General features: G+C 41.5%; 1 protein-coding gene across 1 annotated transcript in view; it reads left to right on the forward strand.

Moving 5' to 3' along the window:
- Positions 1 to 19,688, forward strand: part of Tubgcp3 (tubulin gamma complex component 3) — a 63,697-nt gene that overhangs the window by 14,808 nt on the left and 29,201 nt on the right. The window contains exons 4-11 of the mRNA XM_070002602.1: positions 627 to 704; positions 2,694 to 2,911; positions 5,175 to 5,347; positions 7,500 to 7,618; positions 8,166 to 8,291; positions 12,457 to 12,525; positions 12,785 to 12,917; positions 15,143 to 15,309. Coding sequence (XP_069858703.1) covers positions 627 to 704; positions 2,694 to 2,911; positions 5,175 to 5,347; positions 7,500 to 7,618; positions 8,166 to 8,291; positions 12,457 to 12,525; positions 12,785 to 12,917; positions 15,143 to 15,309 — 1,083 coding nt within the window. The remainder of the gene's footprint in view (positions 1 to 626; positions 705 to 2,693; positions 2,912 to 5,174; positions 5,348 to 7,499; positions 7,619 to 8,165; positions 8,292 to 12,456; positions 12,526 to 12,784; positions 12,918 to 15,142; positions 15,310 to 19,688) is intronic.

A 19,688-nucleotide genomic window follows, 5' to 3' on the forward strand; every position in this document is an offset into this window, starting at 1 on the left:
AAAATTGGATAATGTTGAGGGAAGGGGGGGACATTGTCCAAAAAAGGTATTCATTACCTGACTTAGATAAATGTAACCTCTTTATGTGGCAAGAATGTTTTCAGGGGAGATAATACTATTATTGAAAAAAATAGAATGATATCAATATCGATAAAATTTTTTTTAAAAAATGTGAAATATTTGTTATTGTAGACTTTGGAGCATCTTTCTAGGCCGGTGCAGTGGTGATTACAGAGCATCATCTCCGTAAGCCTTTAGTTGGGTAGTGCTAATTATGTGTTTAATGAACACAGATTTAATGATACCAGGTGAATTTAAAAATTCATTTCAGCGGGGGCACTGGTGGTTTAGGTCTGTAATTGAGTGTGAGATCTGAAGGTCGAAGTTCAAGCTCCACCCAGGCAGGAATCACCAAAAAAGCCAGAAATGGAGCCATAGCTCAAGTGGTAGAGTGCTGGCCTTGAGCAAAACAGTTTAGAGACAGCACTGAGTTCAAATCCCAGGACGGTACACACACATGTAAAAAAAAAATTCATTTCTACTTTGGGAATGAGTATAATTTAGGAGAGAAGAAAATGAAATTTTGTATGAAGTAGTACTTACAATGTTTTTTTTTTTCTAAACAGGGAGTTTTGAAAAATACTTGGTCAGTACTCTACCTCTTGTTGAACCTTAGTGAGGATCCTCGCAAGCAAGCGAGCAAGGTAAGTTACTCTACGGCACATCGTGGTTCTGTTGGGATGTTCATATTGAATTTCAGTAGCAGTCACCCTGTAGGTAAGAATGTAATGGAAGAAAAGCAAAAACCTTGTCATGGAAAGTCTATTTATTTTTTGTTTGTGGGGCTTTAAACTTAGGGCCTGGGTGCTGTCCCTAAGCTCTCCGCTCAAGGTTTGTTTGTGCTCTACCTGTTTGAGCCAGAGCACCACTTCTATTTTTCTTACAGTTAGTTAATTGGAGATAAGAGTCTCACAAGAGTCTCATGGACTTTTCTGCCTGAGTTGGTTTCGAGCTACAATCCTAAGATCTCAGCCTCCTGTGCTAGGATTACAGTTGTAAACTACAGCTTTTTTGGGGGACATTTTTAGTGTACACTTTCTTGAAGGAGTGTTTCTTATGTTAAATTCTGATAAAATATTGAGCTTAAATTGTCTGTTTAAGAACTTGTGCTTTAAAAGGAGTAACTGGGAGTCTGTGGGATTTTTTTGTGCTTTCAGATGAGGAAAACTCATTAATGAGTGGTGATTGCCATGGTGGTGATGTGTGGCTTACAGGAGACATTAATAAAGATAGTGATCCATGATATTTCTCTAATCATAGTGTTTGGGAAGTTCTAAGAATGTTTTCAGGGGAGATAGTACTGTTATTGAAAAAAATAGAATGATGTAAAAGATTTGATATTTTTAAAATTTTTATTAGTGTACAGCAGTTGAATAAGAAGGTTTCATTGTGACATTCATACCCATACTGAGTAGCCCCTCCATCATTCTTCCCTACCCCACTCTCATTTTGTAGAGTAATTCTTGTAGTTTCACTGTTCTGTTTTCATATGTTCAAATAAACTACACTGACCAGTTCATCCTCATTCATTCCCTTCCCTTGGTGCCCACCTCTACATCTCAACCTGTCTTACTCTGTATCCTTTTTAAGAAATGTATGTATGGATACTGGAGCTTGAACCCAGGGCCTGAGTGCTGTCCCTTAGCTTTTTTTTGCTTAAGGCTGATGCTTCATCCTCTGAGCCACAGCTCTGCTCTGGTTTTTGAGTGGTTACTTGGTGATAAGAGTCTCACCAACTTTCTTGCTCTGGCTGGACCACAGCCTCAGATTGCAGCCTTTGAAAACCACAACCCTTAGACCTCAGCCTCCTGTGTAGCTGGGATTACAGGTGTGAGCCACCAGCTTCCAACTCATCCTTTATTTTAAGAATATATTAATTGCGAGAGTATTATTGTGGTATTTCAGATGTACATACTATGCTTTGCTCAGAATAACTCTGTTACTTTCTCTTTTATGCTTCTCCAGCTCCCTGTTAGTTCACTGCTTTCATTGACATTTCCTAAGCTCTCTTCATACATAGTTACACTGTATTTTGAAATGATTTACGCTCCATCTTTCTTTTTCCCTCTAAAAGATTTATTCTTATTAGAGACTTTGGGGTGTGCCATTCTTGGGGTTGCAGAGGTCTGTTTTGTTCAGTGAAGTATTGGGGATCACAGCCTGCCCTCTGCCCCCTGCCTTGGATCTGGTGCATAAAGTATTCTGTTGCAGACATTTGATTGCAAAAAAGCCAATAGGTGGAAGAGTTAATTGTATTTCTCTCGGAAGCCTCGATCTGAACATTGAGCTTCTCTGATTTATTTAATAGTGCTCCTTTTATAAGTTTCATATAACCTAACTTCTGGGGGTGAAACCTTTTGTACAACTACTTAATAAAAATAAGTATTAAAAATACCATATGAGTTTTTTGGGATACAAAATAAATAAAATGTTCAGCTGTCAGAACTAGTAGTTATTGCGGTTCAGAAAACTTTGTTAATTCTGACATTTCAAAAGTCTCTCCACTAAGTTATTGTGTAGTCAGTTTGAAATCTGAATTTAATTCCAGTAGTAGCAGGAGAAGAGTAATATAAGTTCTTGTAAACTTCTCTTGTAATCTCTTATCTCTGCGTCTTAATGCCCTTTCATTTCAGGTGTCTAGCTATGCTTCGTTGTTTGCTCAACCATTACCAAGAGATGCCCATTCAACTCCCTACTACTATGCTAGGCCTCAGACCCTCCCCCTGAATTACCAGGACCGAAGCACCCAGGCAGCGCAGAGTGCTGGCAGCTTGGGCAGCAGTGGCATCAGCAGCATCAGCATGTGTGGCCCCAGTGGTCCTACACCCGCACCCCAGCCTTTTCTCCCAGGGTAATGCCAACTCACACAATCACTCTTGCCATGGTAGAACTAGAGACAACCAGCTGTGTCATGTTAAACTAGCTAGGCTGTGGAGGACGACATGGACCACGTGTGTCTAGGCTATGTCTTACCTGTATCTAGGCTATGTCTTACCTGGTCTAAGCTGTTCATCTTGAATACGTAATGGGGTTGATAATTTTGCTTTATTCATACACATGAATGAAGATTACAGGACCCAGGAAGACACAGCAGAGACTTGACAGTCCTTGTGGCTTAACATGCTGTCTAGTCTAATTATGTTTGGAGGAAGTACAGACTTTATGGTTGAGAATAGATCGGATGCCATTGTCATTGGACCTTAGAACCTCAAGTGATTGCTTTTTGCCATTGTTCAATCCTGGAAATCACAGTACAGCAGATGATCACAAAGCAATTGGGGAATCAGGATCAGTATGTGGTATTTTCCATCTGAGCAGAGTAGAATGATAAATCAGTTTGTGAGTTTTAAAGTTATGTTCAGGGTATTAGAATAGGACTATGCATTATGTATAGATTGGGTGGGTTTGTGTTCTGTAAAGAGCATTTAATGCATTACAAAATAGCATTTGACATAATTTAAAACTCTTAACAGCTGAATGAGCAAGCTGACATTGTTTTCTGTATCTTGGAATTGGGAGTGGTTGTTATCATGGTATGACAAATTTGTGTAGAACTTTGAAATGAATCAGCTTCTTTTTTTTGGTTGGTCATGGGTCTTGAACCTCAAGGCCTTGGTGCTGCCCCCACGCTCTTTTGCTCAAAGCTAGTGCTCTTTCATTTTGAGCCACAGCTCCACTTCAAGTTTCTGGTGGTTAGTTGGAGATAGAAGAGTCTCATGGACTTTCCTACCCAAGTTGGTTTTGAACTGTGATGCTAGGATTATAGACATAAGCCACTGGTGCCCAGCCAGCCTTTTAAATTTACAACTATTTCCAAGTGAACAGTTTTAGTGACTGATGTTACTGGCTTTGTCTCAATGAGGTTCAAATAGAACACAACTATGTCAGCTTCCTCCTGTCCTGCTACAAGAGTGGGTTGTTTATGGTCTACCACCTATATACTGGTTCTGAATAGGAACTTTGGTGCCTGAGGCAGGTGTAGTCCACAGTTTCATTTTTTGTTTTGCTGTCCCAGTAGTGATATTTTTGTTACACTTGTCCAAACATAACATTATTGAAAATCAGCTTCAGAATATTTTCATTTTTATTTAGCTGATGTACAGAGGGATTACAGTTATACAAACTAGGCAATGTGTACATTTCTTTTTGACACTGTCATCCCTTCCCTAGGTTTCTCCCAGTTTTTCCCTCCCATCTCCACCCACAAGTTATATAATTCATTTTCAACATAGTATCTAGTGAGTACACCTGCTGCATTTGTTCACCCTTTGTCCCTCCATTTTCATGCCCTTCGTTATTCTTCCAAAGACATAAATAAACAAAAAGAAAACAAAGACAATGTAGAAAAAAAACCTGTTTCCATTTCAGCTTCAGAATCAGATTTCAAATGTAGTTGTAACAGATTCTCAAAATTTCTAAAAACTGTCTGAACATGTGATGTATATTTGCCTTCCATGTTATGTGTTTATGCATTTTTCAGAGTAATTGAAATTCCAGATCTTGAAATCACAGTGAGTCAGCCTGAGGACAGGAGGGGAATGGGGGTAGGCAGATGGATCAGTGCTAGACATTTAAACTCCTCTGCTCAGCAAGTATTGGCTGAATGAGAGGTAGTGACTTTTTTTTTTTTTTTTTAGAGAGGTAGTGACTTTTAAGTTAAAATTAGTAGAGATTCTCAAGGTGTTATATGTGGGTAATGTATGCTATTATTTGTAAAGTCAAATAGGGAAGGCGGGTGGGTAGGACTGTAGAATGGGGGTGCACCATGGTGTGGGTTTGCATTCTGGGCCACTATTCTTTTTTTTTTTTTGTCAGTCATGGGGCTTGAACTCTGGGCTTGGGCGTTATCCCTCAGCTCTTCAGCTCCAGGCGAGGGCTGTACCACTTGAGCCTCAGCGCCACTTCCTGGGCCACGATTCTTACTAGTCTAGACAGTGTAATGAACCTGGGGCTGATTGTTCTGGCTATCCACCTGGGTAAAATTCTGGTATCACCTCTCAGATATATAAATTACAGAAATTTAGTGTAAGACCATGAATAAAATTTCCAGGGATAGTTTTGTGTCTTTGAGAAACAGTCTAGTTATTTGAAGACATAAATGTTTCTTTCTCTAGACAGTCTCATCAAGCTCCAGGAGTTGGGGATTGCCTTCGGCAGCAGTTGGGGTCACGTCTTGCATGGACTATAAATACAAATCAGCCTTCTTCACAAACCCCTACCTCAAAGGGTATCCCAAACTCTCTTTCTCGAAACACACCAAGGTCAAGGAGAGATGGGGACGCGAGTGGTAAGTAAGTTGTTTTTGAGCAGTCAGGATTCATTTTGCCCTTACTAAAAAGTTCTGGTCTAGCACATCCACTTTTGAAGATTCCTCATTCCAGGGTCTCCTTATGTCTCCTTATGGCCAAATGTCTTGGAGGGGTGGAGAATCACTTTGTCCATCTGGCTTGTTCATTCTGGTGCTCTCCACTTTTGGCTGGCTGTGCTTGTGGTCTGCTCTTCATAGTTCTCTCCCTTCTGCCACAGTTCTCTCTGGTCTTACTTCCCAGAGGAAGTTGAGTGTCTTTCTTGAACATCTAGAAACATGAGTGTTTAAATGTGTGTTGTAGACTCAGAGCAGCCTTTACTGATGGCCAGGTTCACTTCGTGCTAACCCTGAGGCAGGTCTGAGGCAGGTCTTGTCTAGCCTTGGTAGAATGCAGGAGTCCTGCATTTTGGAACTGTGAGGACACCCTGGAGCCCTCAACAGTGCAGCAGGTCCTGTGTGCACCCAGCTCTGCTGTTCCCTGAGCTGCATACATGCAACACTCCTGTGAATCCACACTGTCTTAGGGAGGCCAGGCACTCTGGACATAGCACACCTGTGTCTTCAACAAATCAAAGAGCTGTCCTTTCCTTCTGAGCCCCAGCCACTGTCTCAGAGCAAGTTATACCTTAATTAATCCAAAAGAAGCAGAAAAAGATAAGGATGAAAGAGCAGTGGGATAGATGGGAAGCACAGCAATAAGCTGCTTTAACTGAGATGGATTAGTAATTCCACTAGATGTATAAACATTTAATTTCAAGTTTCTATTCTGATGTTATATGTTGCTTACAAGAAGCAATAAATTTTTTTTAAACTATTAAGTTATACAGAGGTTACAATTCTAAGTTAGGTTGTGAGTACACTGCTACTTGGACAATATCACCCCTTTATTTTCTCCATTTCTCCTCTCCCCTTCCTTCTCACAAGTTATGTAGTTCATTAATAAAATAACTACATTTATTCTCCCTCCCTCCCTCCACTCCTGTGCATTCCCCTGTTGTTCCCCCTTTGAGATAAACATGTTTCCATTTCCCGATATTCCTTTTGACAACCAGTACTTTAGTTGTTGAGAGGAGTTATGCCTTTGTATTCCTCCTGTAAGTATACCCTCCTTTAGCCAGTTTGTATGTAAATGCATAGAGGCCTGTATATGTTATCATGCTGAGTTGTACTTTCAATCTAGCTTCCTCAGATGAGAGAAAACATGAGCTGTTTGTCTCTCTGAGCCTGTCTTATTTCACGTATCATGATTTCACAGGAAACATTTTAACTATAAGGACACAAGTAGGTTAAAAGTAAGCAGTTAGGTAAACATAATGGTGGTAACACTATCATGAGACATCTGGGTGTACTGTCACTGTTGAAGTAGACTTCAGGATGTCCCTGGATGGGACATTAAGCCGGTCCAGTTTTCTCCACCTGCTGGCAGAGGTGTCACGTGTACAGAGCAAGCAGACAGAAGTACACTCAGCTTATAGCTGTGTAGTTCAGCTTCTCTCTGTAGTTGTCAGAATCACAGGTAGAAACAGGCAAGGGTCATGGTGAGATTGGAATGGTAGTGTTTGTATTGTGTCTGCCCATGACTGTGAAATGCACACCTGTGTTTGGCTCTGTGCAGCGCTCTGGAATTACAGACTCCCTCTGTCGCCTTCAGGTCCTCTTTCTTCCACGGATGTCTCAGATTTCCAGGCGTTGCCTCTCGTTTTGTTGGCCTTGTTTTGGGCCAGCACTCAAATTCTGACTTAGCTGTTGTTCAGAGGCATTGTGGACATGTTGGCCATGTGTTCTGTGCTGTGAGGTCCCTTCTTGGTGGGCCTTTCAGTGTACTGGCTGTGCAGTACCCTAGTCTGTGGACATGACTGTTATGTAATCATTCCTGAAGTGATGTGTGGTGGTGTTCTGAGGTGCATAGGTGGGGCCACCTATAAAGAGATCTCTAGTGGAGACATTGTATAATAAAGCCCCACCACCTTTCAGAAAGTCCCTATTTCTCTCTAGCCTCACACCTCTTTTTCCTCTTAAGCTTGCAGATGTCTTGGTGAGAAATGTATAAACCTCAGCTAATTATGTCATAAACTTACTTTATCTTTAAGTGTGTTATTTAGCGATTGCTGACTTAAAAATAATTTTATAGGTATTACAGAAATTACTGAAGCAGCCCTTGTGAGGGATCTTCTATACGTCTTCCAGGGGATAGATGGCAAACATATTAAAATGAGCAGCTCTGAAGATTGCTACAAAGTGGAAGGAAAGGTACAGTGATTGAAAATCTCATTTAAAATGTTCAAGAAGACTAAAACTGAAGAAGTTCATACAGTGGGCTATTAGCTTACTAGGTATTCCTGGGACTTCACAAATTTGGGTATACCAGGGATGTTGCACAGTCAAATCTGGCTTTTTTTCCCTGTCTTCCATGACTGGTGTTAAGTGCCGCATAGATGTGGAATTAGAAGTTTCCTGCTTTAGTTTTCCTCTAGAACCTGTCTTTGCACAGTCCTGCTTTGTGGGTAGTTTACAATGTTCCTTGGCCCTTTCTCAGTGGACTGATGTCAGACTGTGCCACTGAGGATTGTTCCAGGTAAGAGGCAGGGACTCCACGGGAGATGTGGCTTAGCTCAGTGTGCCCTCACCATGTGCCCTCTCCTGCTGCCTGTGTACGTCCCTTCGCTTTCATGATGGTGCTTTTAATTTTCTCTGTCAGATTCTAAGAATTACAATATTAAAAGAACAAGTGTATGAGAAAAATAAATGTTTTAGTATTCATGTTTTAACTTTTGACTTTTGATGACTTACTTTCTAGGCAAACCTAAATAAGTCTGTAAGGGACACAGCAATCAGACTTTCTGAGCTGGGTTGGTTGCATAATAAAATCAGAAAATACACTGACCAGAGGAGTCTGGATCGTTCATTTGGACTTGTAGGTCAGGTATGTTCGTTACTCTTGGCTTAGGAAATGCTTATCTTATTTTAAGATCTTACTGTGAAAATTCCTTTCAGGGAAGCTTTTTTTGTTTTGATCGGTTGTGCGGGTCTGAACTCTGGGCCTAGCCATGCCTCTCAGCTCATCAGCTCAAGGCTAGGGTTCTACCCCTTGAGCCACAACACCACTTCTGGCTGTTTCTGCTTATGTGGTGCTGAGGAATCCAACCCGGAGCCTCATGCATGCAAGGCAAGCAATCTACCACTGAGCCACCTTCCCAGCCCTCAGGGAAGCTTTTAAAGAAACTTTTTTTTGGTATTATAAAGATAATGTACAGAGGAGTCAGAGTACAGAGGTAATGAGGGCATTTCTTTTTGGACAGTGTCACTCCTTTCCTTTCTCTGTTTTTCCCATCTACCCCACCCACAATTGTATAGTTTATTTTCAACATAGTGTCTAGTACCACTAGGGCATCTGTTTTTAAAGAAAGCTGTGCTATGAATTGCTATAGGTGTGGGGGAGGGTCTGCTTGGGAAGATAGACACTACAGGTGGATAAGAGCTATTGGAGGCTCTTGGAGCTAAAGGAACAGGATTCTGGAGAGGTTGGAACTGGTCCATGGAGATCTTCCCTGCCCCTGTCACCACACCACCTGAGACAGACATGGGGACTCACCTTTTTCAGTCTTTGCAGCAGTGCCTAGGATACCTTTTTTTTTTTTGGTCCATCATGGGAGATGAACTCCGGTCTGGGCACTGTCCCTGAGCTCTTTTGCTCAAGGATAGATCTCTACCACTTTGAGCCACAGATCCACTTCTGGTTTTTAGGTGGTTAATTGGAGATAGAGTCTCATGGCCTTTCCTGCCTAGGCTGACTTGGGAACCGTGATCCTCAGATCTCAGCTTCCTGAGTAGTTAGGATTACGGGTGTGAGCCACTGGCGCCTGGTGGATACTACTTTTTAAAATGTGTATTTGCAGATAATGTGCAGCTTTTTTCCATTTTACTATTGTAGAGCCCTGCTCCCTCCCAGTTCTTTAGCCTTTAGTAATTACTGTTTTATTCTCAACTTCTATGAGAGCTGCTTTTTATATTCCATATATGAGTGAGATAATACAGTATTGTGTGGCTTATGGTGTATTTTTATCTGCCACCTCCATTTGCATCCACCTTGTCCCACATGACTTGACCGTATTTCATTTCTTCTGTAGTTGAGTATTCCATGGTGTGTATGCACCACATCTTTTTAATTTTTTTTTAATTTTTTGCCAGTCATGGGACTTGAACTCTGGGCCTGGGTGCTGTCCCTCAGCTCTTCAGCTCAAGGCGAGCACTCTACCAGTTGAGCCACAGTGCCACTTCTGGTTCTCTAGTGGTTTATTGAAGATGAGAATCTCATGGACTTACCTGCCAGAGCCGGCTTTGAACCGCAGTCCTCAGATCTCAGCCTCCTGAATAGCTAGGATTACAGGCGTGAGCAGCTGTACCACATCTTTATTCATTGTTTCCATTTCTTGGCTAAACACAGGAGCACAGATGCCTGTTTACATACTGATTTCTTTTGGACATATACATAAAAGTGGGGTTGCTAGATCATGTGATAGATCTACTTTCAATTGCTTGAGGACCCTCCATACTACTTTTCATAATGGCCAATCTTATTTACATTCCCACCAACAGTGTGCAAGGATTCCCCTTTTTCTACATCTTCAACAGCATTTGCTTTAGTCTCTTTGATAATAGCTGTTCTGACTGGAGTGAGGCAATATCTCATTTTGCCTTTTATTTGTATTTCCCTGATGATGTTGAGTATTTTCCACAAACCTGTTGGCAATTGGTACTTCTTTTATGAAATCTATAATTAAATCTGTTGTCCTCTTTAAATCAAATTATTTGTGTGGGTGCTCCTTATATGCTCTGGATGTTTGCCAGCTGTCTAATTATATAGATATGTTCCTGCTAATTAATAATCACTGTAGTATTATTGTACAGAATTTTATAGTACTGGATTTTAAAGCATCTTTCCTCATCTTGAGAATTGTTATAATAGTCCTCAAAAAATTAACAGGATATATATCAATTACCACCACTTTGCAAATGAAAAAAATTGAACATCAAAGTTTTGGATCCATTTGCCCAGACTATTGGGCAGCAGGTAAGGGACTGGAGACCTGTGACTCCTGTTGTGTAGCTCTCTCCCTTTCATTCTCGTTTCCTGCTAGTCAGGTCATTGCTGTCCACCAGCAAGCCTGGGAAATGTGCCTGAGCTTTTTTGCTCCAGGCTAGTGCACTACTACTATCACAGCTCCATGTCTGGCTTTCTGGTGGTTAATTGGAGATAAGAGTTTCACAGACTTCCCTGTCTGGACTGGCTTTGAACCCAAATCCTCAGAACCCAGCCTTCAGAGTAGGTAGAATTTCATGCGTAAGCCACTGGTGCCCAGTGACTCAGCTGATTTGAATTGTTGCATGTTCTTGTTGGATGGTCATATGTCCCAGCTGCAGGAGGTAAGGAGGTTGGTTTATGCCTCTTGTTCTGGAATAGTTACTACCTGAAACCCCTTTACAGCTTTAGCAGTGTAGTGGTTGTAGACATGCCAAAGAAAGATTCTGTCTCTTAAGGGTGGATCTTAGTAGTGCTTCTGTAATCTGAGTTGGAACTGCTCTGCTGTAATAGTGCAGATAATCCTGAAATGCTCTTACAGAAACTGCTGTTTGTGTGTGAATAGCTTATATAAGTTAGTGTATGTATTTCTGTTCATCTTTGAGAATCAGCAGCTGATAACTTGACATAATGAGCTTTTTTTTCCTGTGCTGACACAGGTTTGAGTTCTGAGCCTTGAGCTCTGGCTTGGATTTTCTACTCAAGACCACACCTCCACGTTCATAATTTTTCTGTAATTTTTTTGTTTTAGATTTGTATGTGTTCGTGGGTGTTTGCCAGCCATCAAGGCTTTTTTAAAAAGGGATGACACATCTGATCAAATTTGACATTGCCTCTATGAGAACATTACTTCAAGAAACTGACCTACTGTTTAATAAGCACCTTGGTGCCACCCTGGGCCAAGTATATCCCTTACATAAAATCCAGTCTGTTCTCTCAAAGGAACAAAACCACAAGGTTCAAGATGGCAACGGTAGCCAGATGCTGGCAGCTCATGCCTGTAATCCTGGCCACGCAGGAGGCTGAGATCTGAGGATTGTAGTTCAAAGCCAGCCCGGGCAGGGAAGTCTGGAGACTCATCTCTAATAAACCACACAGAAAACTGGAAGTGGCACTGTGGCTCAAGTGGTAGAGCACTTGCCTTGAGCTGAAGAGCTGAGGGCAGCGCCTAGGCCCAGAGTTCAAGCCCCACGGGCTGACCAAAACAAACAAACAAAACAAACAAAAATGATGGCAGGGGTTGGCCCTCACCGAGACCCCAGTATCCCACCCTAAGGTCTGTCAGATTCTCAACTGGAACATTTCATCCTGAAAATCTTACTTTTGAAATATTGCTTTATGTTGAGAAAGTTGATACTTTTCTAGTGAAAAGAATGGAAATGTTCATATAGTCCTAATCTACAAAACATAAATACAGTAAAATAAACTTGTATTTTATATGGTTGTACATTCAAGTGTGTGGTCTTTATTCTTAGCAAGCTGTGTCTGCAAAACAGACCTTCCACTGTGTGTGCTCCATTTATAGCCTTGAGCTCATGCCACAAAGATCTCCCTTATTACAGAAGTCTATGTGGAGTTCTTGGCCTTATATTTGGGTCCCTTGACATTATTTCAGACAGAAATTTAAAATTCTGTGGCTGGGAAAACATAGTACAAACTGGTATTTAGTTGCCAATTTTTAAATTTTGTCAATTAAGGACATTACAAAAAGTTTTAACTATAAGAATTTAAAAGGCCATAACCTTAAGGATTATTCACCAACGTGGTACACATTTAGCTTCATGAGACCTATACTATAATTTCTTCGTTTTCCTTCTGCAAAGTTCATTCTTTTTGTACTAAGCAATAAGACTTACCTAATGTTTACAAAATGTAAATTTACAGTGTTAAAACAGAAGCAGAATTATGCTGAACTCTACTCGGACTTCATTTGAAACCCTGTTTTCATAGAATTGGCCAATTTTCATGAATGGGTTGTGATTTACTGTTCTATATTTTTTCCATGTAGAGCTTTTGTGCTGCCCTCCATCAAGAGCTCACAGAATACTATCGACTACTGTCTGTTCTGCATTCCCAGGTAAATGCTTTGTTTTTAATTGACGAGTTAGATAATTGTTACTATATAGAATCTTGTAAGTAGCTTCATGTACTACTTAGAAAAACTAGGAATCATTTTCATAATACTGTTTGTGAGGTCCCAATAATAACAGGTTTATATTATCTTAGCCATTTGAAGCTTGAAAGCACTGTTTTTCCTACTGTTTACTCTGTATGGATTAAGATGTGAGCTCATGTGCTTGGGTATTTGTACTTGAACCTTCCATGTTGTTTTCCAGCTACAGCTTGAGGATGATCAGGGTGTGAATTTGGGACTTGAGAGTAGCCTCACGCTGCGACGCCTCTTGGTTTGGACGTATGATCCGAAAATAAGACTGAAGACTCTTGCAGCCCTGGTGGATTATTGCCAAGGTCTTTTTGTGTCTCCCTTGTGTGTGCTTCTCAGTGTACTCTGGTTCAAAGCTCATCTGTAGAGCAGACCATCCAGTTCTGCTTTTTACCTGCTCTGGTATCTTAAGTAGCCATAAGTGTGTTCATTGATAGAAGACAGAGTAATACAGGGAAAGCATCCCATTGCCAGTATGGCCTGGCATTGGTCTGTTTGTCCTTGTAGAAGGTCTGGTGTTGCTGAGATGAAAGCAGGAAGACAGCGCTTCCTGGTTGGGATGCCAGTCCCCTGTCTGTGCTCCTGGTTCACTTGCCTCCCGGGCTCCCCTGGCACCTCACCCTGTTTTTATTACTTCTCAGTTGGGGGTCATGTTCATGCTCTCCATCTGTTTATTTCTTTTCTTTTTTTTTTTTTTTGTTGGTCGTGGGGCTTGAACTCTGGGCTTGGGTGCCGTCCCTGCGTTCTTTAGCTTGAGCTGAGCGCTCTACCGCTTGAGCCACAGTGCCACTTCTGCTCACCATCTGTCTATTAAAAATTTCCCATATTTATATGGCCTCTTGGGCCTCTCTTTGAGCTCCAGCATCTGTATTTCAATGATTGTTTTCCAAGGCCCTCACCTTCTTTTTTTCTCATTTGTGACAGTGTTTGTTGTTTTTTGTTTTTTGTTTTGCCAGTCCTGGGGCTTGAACTCAGGTCCAGGGCACTGTCCCTAAGCTGCTTTTGCTCAAGGCTAGCGTTCTACCCACTTGAGCCACAGCGCAACTTCCGGCTTTTACTGTGTATGAGGTGCGGAGGAATCGAACCCAGGGCTTCATGCATGCTAGGCAAGCACTCTACCACTGAGCCACCTTCCTAGCCCAACGGTGGGGTTTTAATAGTTGTTACTTCTTAGGACTATTAGCACTACATAGGATGTATGGTGTTAGGTTTTTAAAGAAGAGGTGGCCAAGTAAGAACAGCACATGCACATGGTATTCAGGTAAGGAGTAGGTTTATTCATCGTTCTGGCTGGCACCAGCTCATGTTGGCACTCCATGTGGCTGGGAAAGATCTGGGAAAGACAGCATGTGGCCCTGGGCTAGGTCTTATTAAGGGTAAGGGCGGGGAAAGGTATGCTCACATCCAGATGTGACCTCAGCTGGTGCAGATGTGACCTCTTCTAGGTGTGCTAGTTGCCTAGGTAACACAGGTACTGGGTGAAGACTTGGGGGTGAGGAGGGCGGAGTCTGCTCACTATACAGAGCCAGCCATCTTTCCCACAGAGAGAGCTTGGCTCACTGCCATTCTCCACTGTGATTCCCAGGACTTGAATTTGATCACATCTGAGTCCAACTTCAACATCATGCTGTCAACACTCTGCCTCCCTTCCTTGCACTTAAAGAACAGAAGAGCACAAGAGGAGAGCCCTGCATTTCTCCTCTGTATCTGGCTTCTGTTCCCCTATTCCTTCACTTGTCAGGAGCTACTTGACTGCAGATATCCTGCTGCAGTTCTCTGGAAGTCTTCAGTCCTGTTTGATGTTTACTGGGTGTGCTACTCTAAGAACTTCTCCCAGATCCCTGGGTCTCTGCTCACTGTCCCCTCTGTGCACACCTGTCAACATAGCCTGCTTAAATTAGTGCGGATAGAACTCCCAAGTTTGTGGTATAGTGCAAGGGATTCCTGTGCATGTTTCTTAAATTGGTTTCTGCTACTTCCTTCTTCTAGACAAATCTCTTCTGTATTTACAGAACAGCACCTCACCCTGCAAAGCTGCTAGTTAATGAGTCACTAATTAGTGAGCTCTAAAGCCAGTGAATTGAGACTAGCATTTATACCCCAAACAATGTCAGTGTTGATTCTTAGATGTTTTGTTCTTATGCATATATGGTATGTGCTGAATTGTTTGGCTCTTAATGTTTCTCAGTCAAAAAAGATGTGAAGAGTTATGTGAGTTGTAGATTGTGTAGCCGCTTTTTGCTGCTGAAAACCTTTTTGCAGATGAAAAAATACCTTCCATCCATGAGAGAAATAACTCACTCTGATTTAAATTTGTGTAAGTTATAAATAGAATTTGGATACGCATGCTTATCACATGCTGCTGCTTCTAGATCCAAACATGTTTTATTTGAAGGAAGAGAAATGTTTGCCCTCATTTACTTGGCCATCTTTGGTTAGTTGCTTTGTGCCAAAATGTTAATTTAGGTGTTTTTCCTTTTATGTGCCCCTCCCTTCTCTTGCTTCCCCTCCCCACCCCCCCATTCTCCAGGAAGGAAAGGAGGTGAGCTGGCTTCATCTGTCCATGCCTACACAAAGACGGGAGACCCATATATGCGGTCCCTGGTTCAGCACATTCTGAGCTTAGTGTCTCATCCGGTTCTGAGCTTCCTCTACCGCTGGATCTACGACGGGGAACTTGAGGACACTTACCATGAAGTAGGTGCTAACAGAGTTAAGAGGCATGGGTCTCCCCTGTTCCCTTACTATTTTCTCTTAATAGGAATTTGTCCCTGTTGAATGGCAAGCACATTTTGTACAGTAATCTGAAAGGTAGTTATCTATTGTAGCTAGTTATCTATTAGTAGAGCTCTATTTGATTAGTGGGGAATTATTCTCCCACTAGTAGTAAGCTCAGCAAGATCAAACCACTTGTCCAGGTTTACTAGCCAGCAGATGTCAGAGTAAGGTCCTAGCCCCCGAGGCTGAGTTGTGTAGCTCCTTCAAGTGTTACTTGCCTTTGTGCTTGTCTGAGTGATCATGTGGTCTTCAGTTTGAATAAAGCAAGTGTGCTGCATATGTGTATAATACCTTTTGAAATGCACACAGTTATGTAAAGCAGTGTCTTGCTGTTAAAAATCACTGGTGTGGAAATCAAATAGTAAAGCCATAGGGTGGCTTTTGTGCAGAAAATAGGGCAGAAGCTTTACACTTACAAATGTTGTCAGTAATTTAATAAAAAGTTGCACCATTTATAATTGAGCACATAGAGTGGTTCAGGAATACAAAAATACTGCAATAAATATGGCATTTACTTGAAGAAAGCCCTAAAATTGGCTTGGAAATGGGTGTGGGACTGCAGCGTTTGTGTTTTGTGAGGTGTTGGTGAGAGGAGGCATCTGACACAGAACAGCACCTATAAAGGCACAAGGTTGAGGGGCAGGCAGGACCTTGTGTGTGTATGGTATTTTGAGTTTGGGTGTCTCTGGATTCTTCTGTTCCCGCCTTTTTTTTTTTTTTTTCAGTTAACTGTTTCTCACTGTGGAAAATGCACATAAGCAAACAGAATTTTGTGTCGTGCCCAAATCTTTTGCTAATTTATCTTTTGTGCTAGTCAAACAAAGCAGAACAGATGATACTGCTTTTAGTGTGCTTTGGAACCTGGCTGGAATGTGTACATGCATATATATTGTGCAAGTCTTTCACTATGTTGTCTAGCTCTCCTGATGACTGTAGTTTTCTTTATTACTGCATGCTATTTTACTATACTAACAAGTAGGTTTTTAGCAACCTCCTGTTTGTAAAGATTATGTTCTTTTTGTTTTTAATTTGATGATGATGATAATTTGTTTTGTTGAACTCAGGGCTTCATGATTGCTTGACTTGTTGCCTAAATGGTGCTCTACCACTTGGAACCATACCTCCAGCCCTGCTTTTTGCTGGTTATTTTGTTGATGTTATCTTGAGGATGTTTTATGTGGACTTTGAATGATGATCCTTCTGATCTCAGCCTTCTGAATAGCTAGCTGCCAATACAGTGCTTAATCTTAGTAATATTACTAAAATGGATATCCTTTTATGTGCCTGCCTGCCAATGTGTGCTTACTAACTTTCCAAAGAAGATACTGGAGGTAGAAGTGCTGGTTTGTGAAGTAGACATTAAATTTTGGAGGTGGAAGAGCTGGTTTGGGGGGTAGATATTAAATTTTGATTTAGGCATACCATTTTACTCTACCACATTAGTATTCAATATCCATAATTGGAACATCCAGAATCTCAGATGCTCTGAAATCTGTAACATCTTGAGCACTGACTTGGTGCCACAAAAAGAAGAGGTCACACCTGACCTGATGTGGCACTAGACGCTTGTCACGAAGTTACCTTCTAGCTATGTATATAAAATTCATATGAAACAAATTAATTTCAAGTTTATACTTGATCCAATTCCAAGAAAGCTTGTGTCTATGCAATATTCCAAAACCCAAACCCAGTAAAAATCCTAACCATTGTAGTTTCGGCAATACAGGTGAGCCATACTCAACCCCTTCAGTGTATCCTACATGCCTCCAGTCCATCTTGTCAATTATTTTGGAGATGGGTTTCTAGGATTGGAAGAAAGACCTAGCTAAGAACTGGGGTCTGGATCTCAGCCTTCAGAAGCTAGGATTACAGGTGTGAGTCACTAGGACCAACTTGTACTCCTCACCCATTACAGTTGTTCTATAGTGGCTGAAGGGGGTGTGGGAAGATCAAGGCTCTTAGTCATATTTGTTTTTCCTGGCAGTTTCTTTACTGAGGTACCACGTTATACTCTGGGTGATCTTGTTAGTGTCATTAGTTTTACTCAGAGGATTCTTTTTTTTTTTTGGTCAGTGGTGGGGTCTGAACTCTGGGTCTGGGCGCTGTCCCTCAGCTCTTTAGCTCAAGGCGAGTGTTCTACCACTTGAGAGTCAGCCCCACTTCCGGCTTTTTCTGCTTATGTGCTAAGGAATTGAACCCAGGGCCTCATGCATGCAAGGCAAGCACTCTACCACTGAGCCACCTTCCCAGCCCCTACTCAGAGAACTCTTGAACTTGCCTGTGGTTTGTGCTGTGTACCCCATGCCACACACAGCACTGTGATACTGAGACAGTTGTTGAAGTCACAACTTGCATACTGGTTCTCACAGTGCACTCAGGTTTGGGGTGATTCTTGGCTTCTGTTCCTGCTGGCTATTCCTTCCTCAGCCTTCCTTCCATCTTCCAGAAGTGTGTAATGGCTGTGCTTGACCTGGGGACTGTGTGAGGGTTAAGTCAGACCAGCCTCAGTCTGAGGAGAATATGATGACACTAGAGTGACCTTTGCCCCTGAGGCATCTGTAATCTTACATGAATGCTGCTTCAACAAAGTTATTTTCTCCCTTGTTATTGTTATTTTTGGGAGATTGTCTCTCTCTCCCTTTCTCCCTCTCTATTCCTCCCTCCCTCCCTTTCTTTCTCCCTTTCTTTCCCCTCCCCTTCTTTTTCTCTCTGTCTGTCTCTGTCCCATCTTTACTATTTTTTTCTGAACTTCAAAAGGTTATATGGGAGCCAGGTGCTGGTGGCTCATGCCTGTAATGCTAGCTATTCAGAAGGCTAAGATCTGAGTATCGTGGTTCAAAGCAGGAAAGTCTGTGAGACTCTTATCTCCAATTAATCACCAGAAAACTGGAAGTGGCCTGTGGCTCAAGTGATAGAGCACTAGCTTTAAGCTGAAGAGCTGAGGGACAATGCCCAGGCTGAGTTCAAGCCCCATGACCAAAAAAAAGGTGTATAAGGAGGTTATAATTTAACATGTCCATTTAACTATCCTTGCTTTTTGATCAGTCATCCTGTCCATAATTTCCAGCCATGAAAATTCTTTTAGTTTACCATGAATTACATATTTACCATACACATTTGATAGTTTTGAGAATCACGCGTTTGATCATCATATAATTAAAGTTAAAGGATATTGTCCATTCATCTCCTATGTAAGTTAAATTTTCCTCAGTCTGGTTATTATAAATTGGTTATAAAACTGAACTTCTAAGAAGTGTCGCTGTAGCTCAAGTGGTAGAGCGCTCGCCTTGAGCTGAAGAGCTGAGGGACAGCGCCCAGGCCCAGAGTTCAAGCCCCACGACCAACCAAAAAAAAAAAAGAAAGACAACCAACTAATTGGGAAAAAATATTTACCAGCAATATATCAGACAAGGGGTTAATATCCAGTATATACAGGGAACTCAAGAAACTAATCCCTCCCAAACCTAACAAACCTATTACCAAATGGTCAAGGGAACTAAAGAGAGACTTCTCAGATGAAGAAATAAAAATGGCAAAGAAACACATGAGGAAATGTTCACCATCCCTGGTTGTGAAGGAAATGCAAATAAAGACAAAAAAAAAAAAACTAAACTTCTAGTGTTGAGTCTGAATAGCTATTCATGAGCTATATAATCATCACAGTAGTTTATGAGATAGCTGCATAAGACAATATCATTTGATAATTCTGTGTCTGCAAAATTCTTCAAAAAATGTCAAAGAAGTTCACAACAACTAAAAGCTGAGAGAATTCTTAGTAAACTACCAACACTGTTTGGAAAGAAATGGAAAATATGCACAGACTGTAAGAGGCAAAGAGATTCTGTAACTGAGACATTTCAACAAAGAAAAGCCCAAGTCTACCAGATTGTGTAGCTGGTGAAGTCTAACCAAGTGTTCAACAAATTAACACCAGCCCTTCTCAAACTCTTCAAATAATATAAGGAAGATGCTTAAGTCCATTTTTGACAACACAGACCTCATTTGCATATCTCAAGACTTATAAGAAACCTCCAGAGGAATTCAAAGTGTATGAAAGGGTTGTATGCAATAACCAAGTGGGATTTATCCAGGAACTCGGGGACCATTCCTGAGTCAGCCAGTGTGATCACCACGCTAAGACGGTGAAGGATGGAGACACAAGTCGTACAGCTGATGCTGCTGGAAAAGGATCTGGCATTATTCAACACAAACAAAGCTCATCTCTGAGCCATGTGGCTGGAGAAAGGTTGCCTGCTCTCTCCCTGGTGAAGAACAAGGTGAGGTGTCCACTACCAGCT

This window comes from Dipodomys merriami, unplaced genomic scaffold (genome assembly GCF_024711535.1).
Source record: "Dipodomys merriami isolate MVZ:Mamm:240054 unplaced genomic scaffold, mDipMer1.0.p SCAF_6, whole genome shotgun sequence".
Classification (NCBI taxonomy): Eukaryota; Metazoa; Chordata; class Mammalia; order Rodentia; family Heteromyidae; genus Dipodomys; species Dipodomys merriami.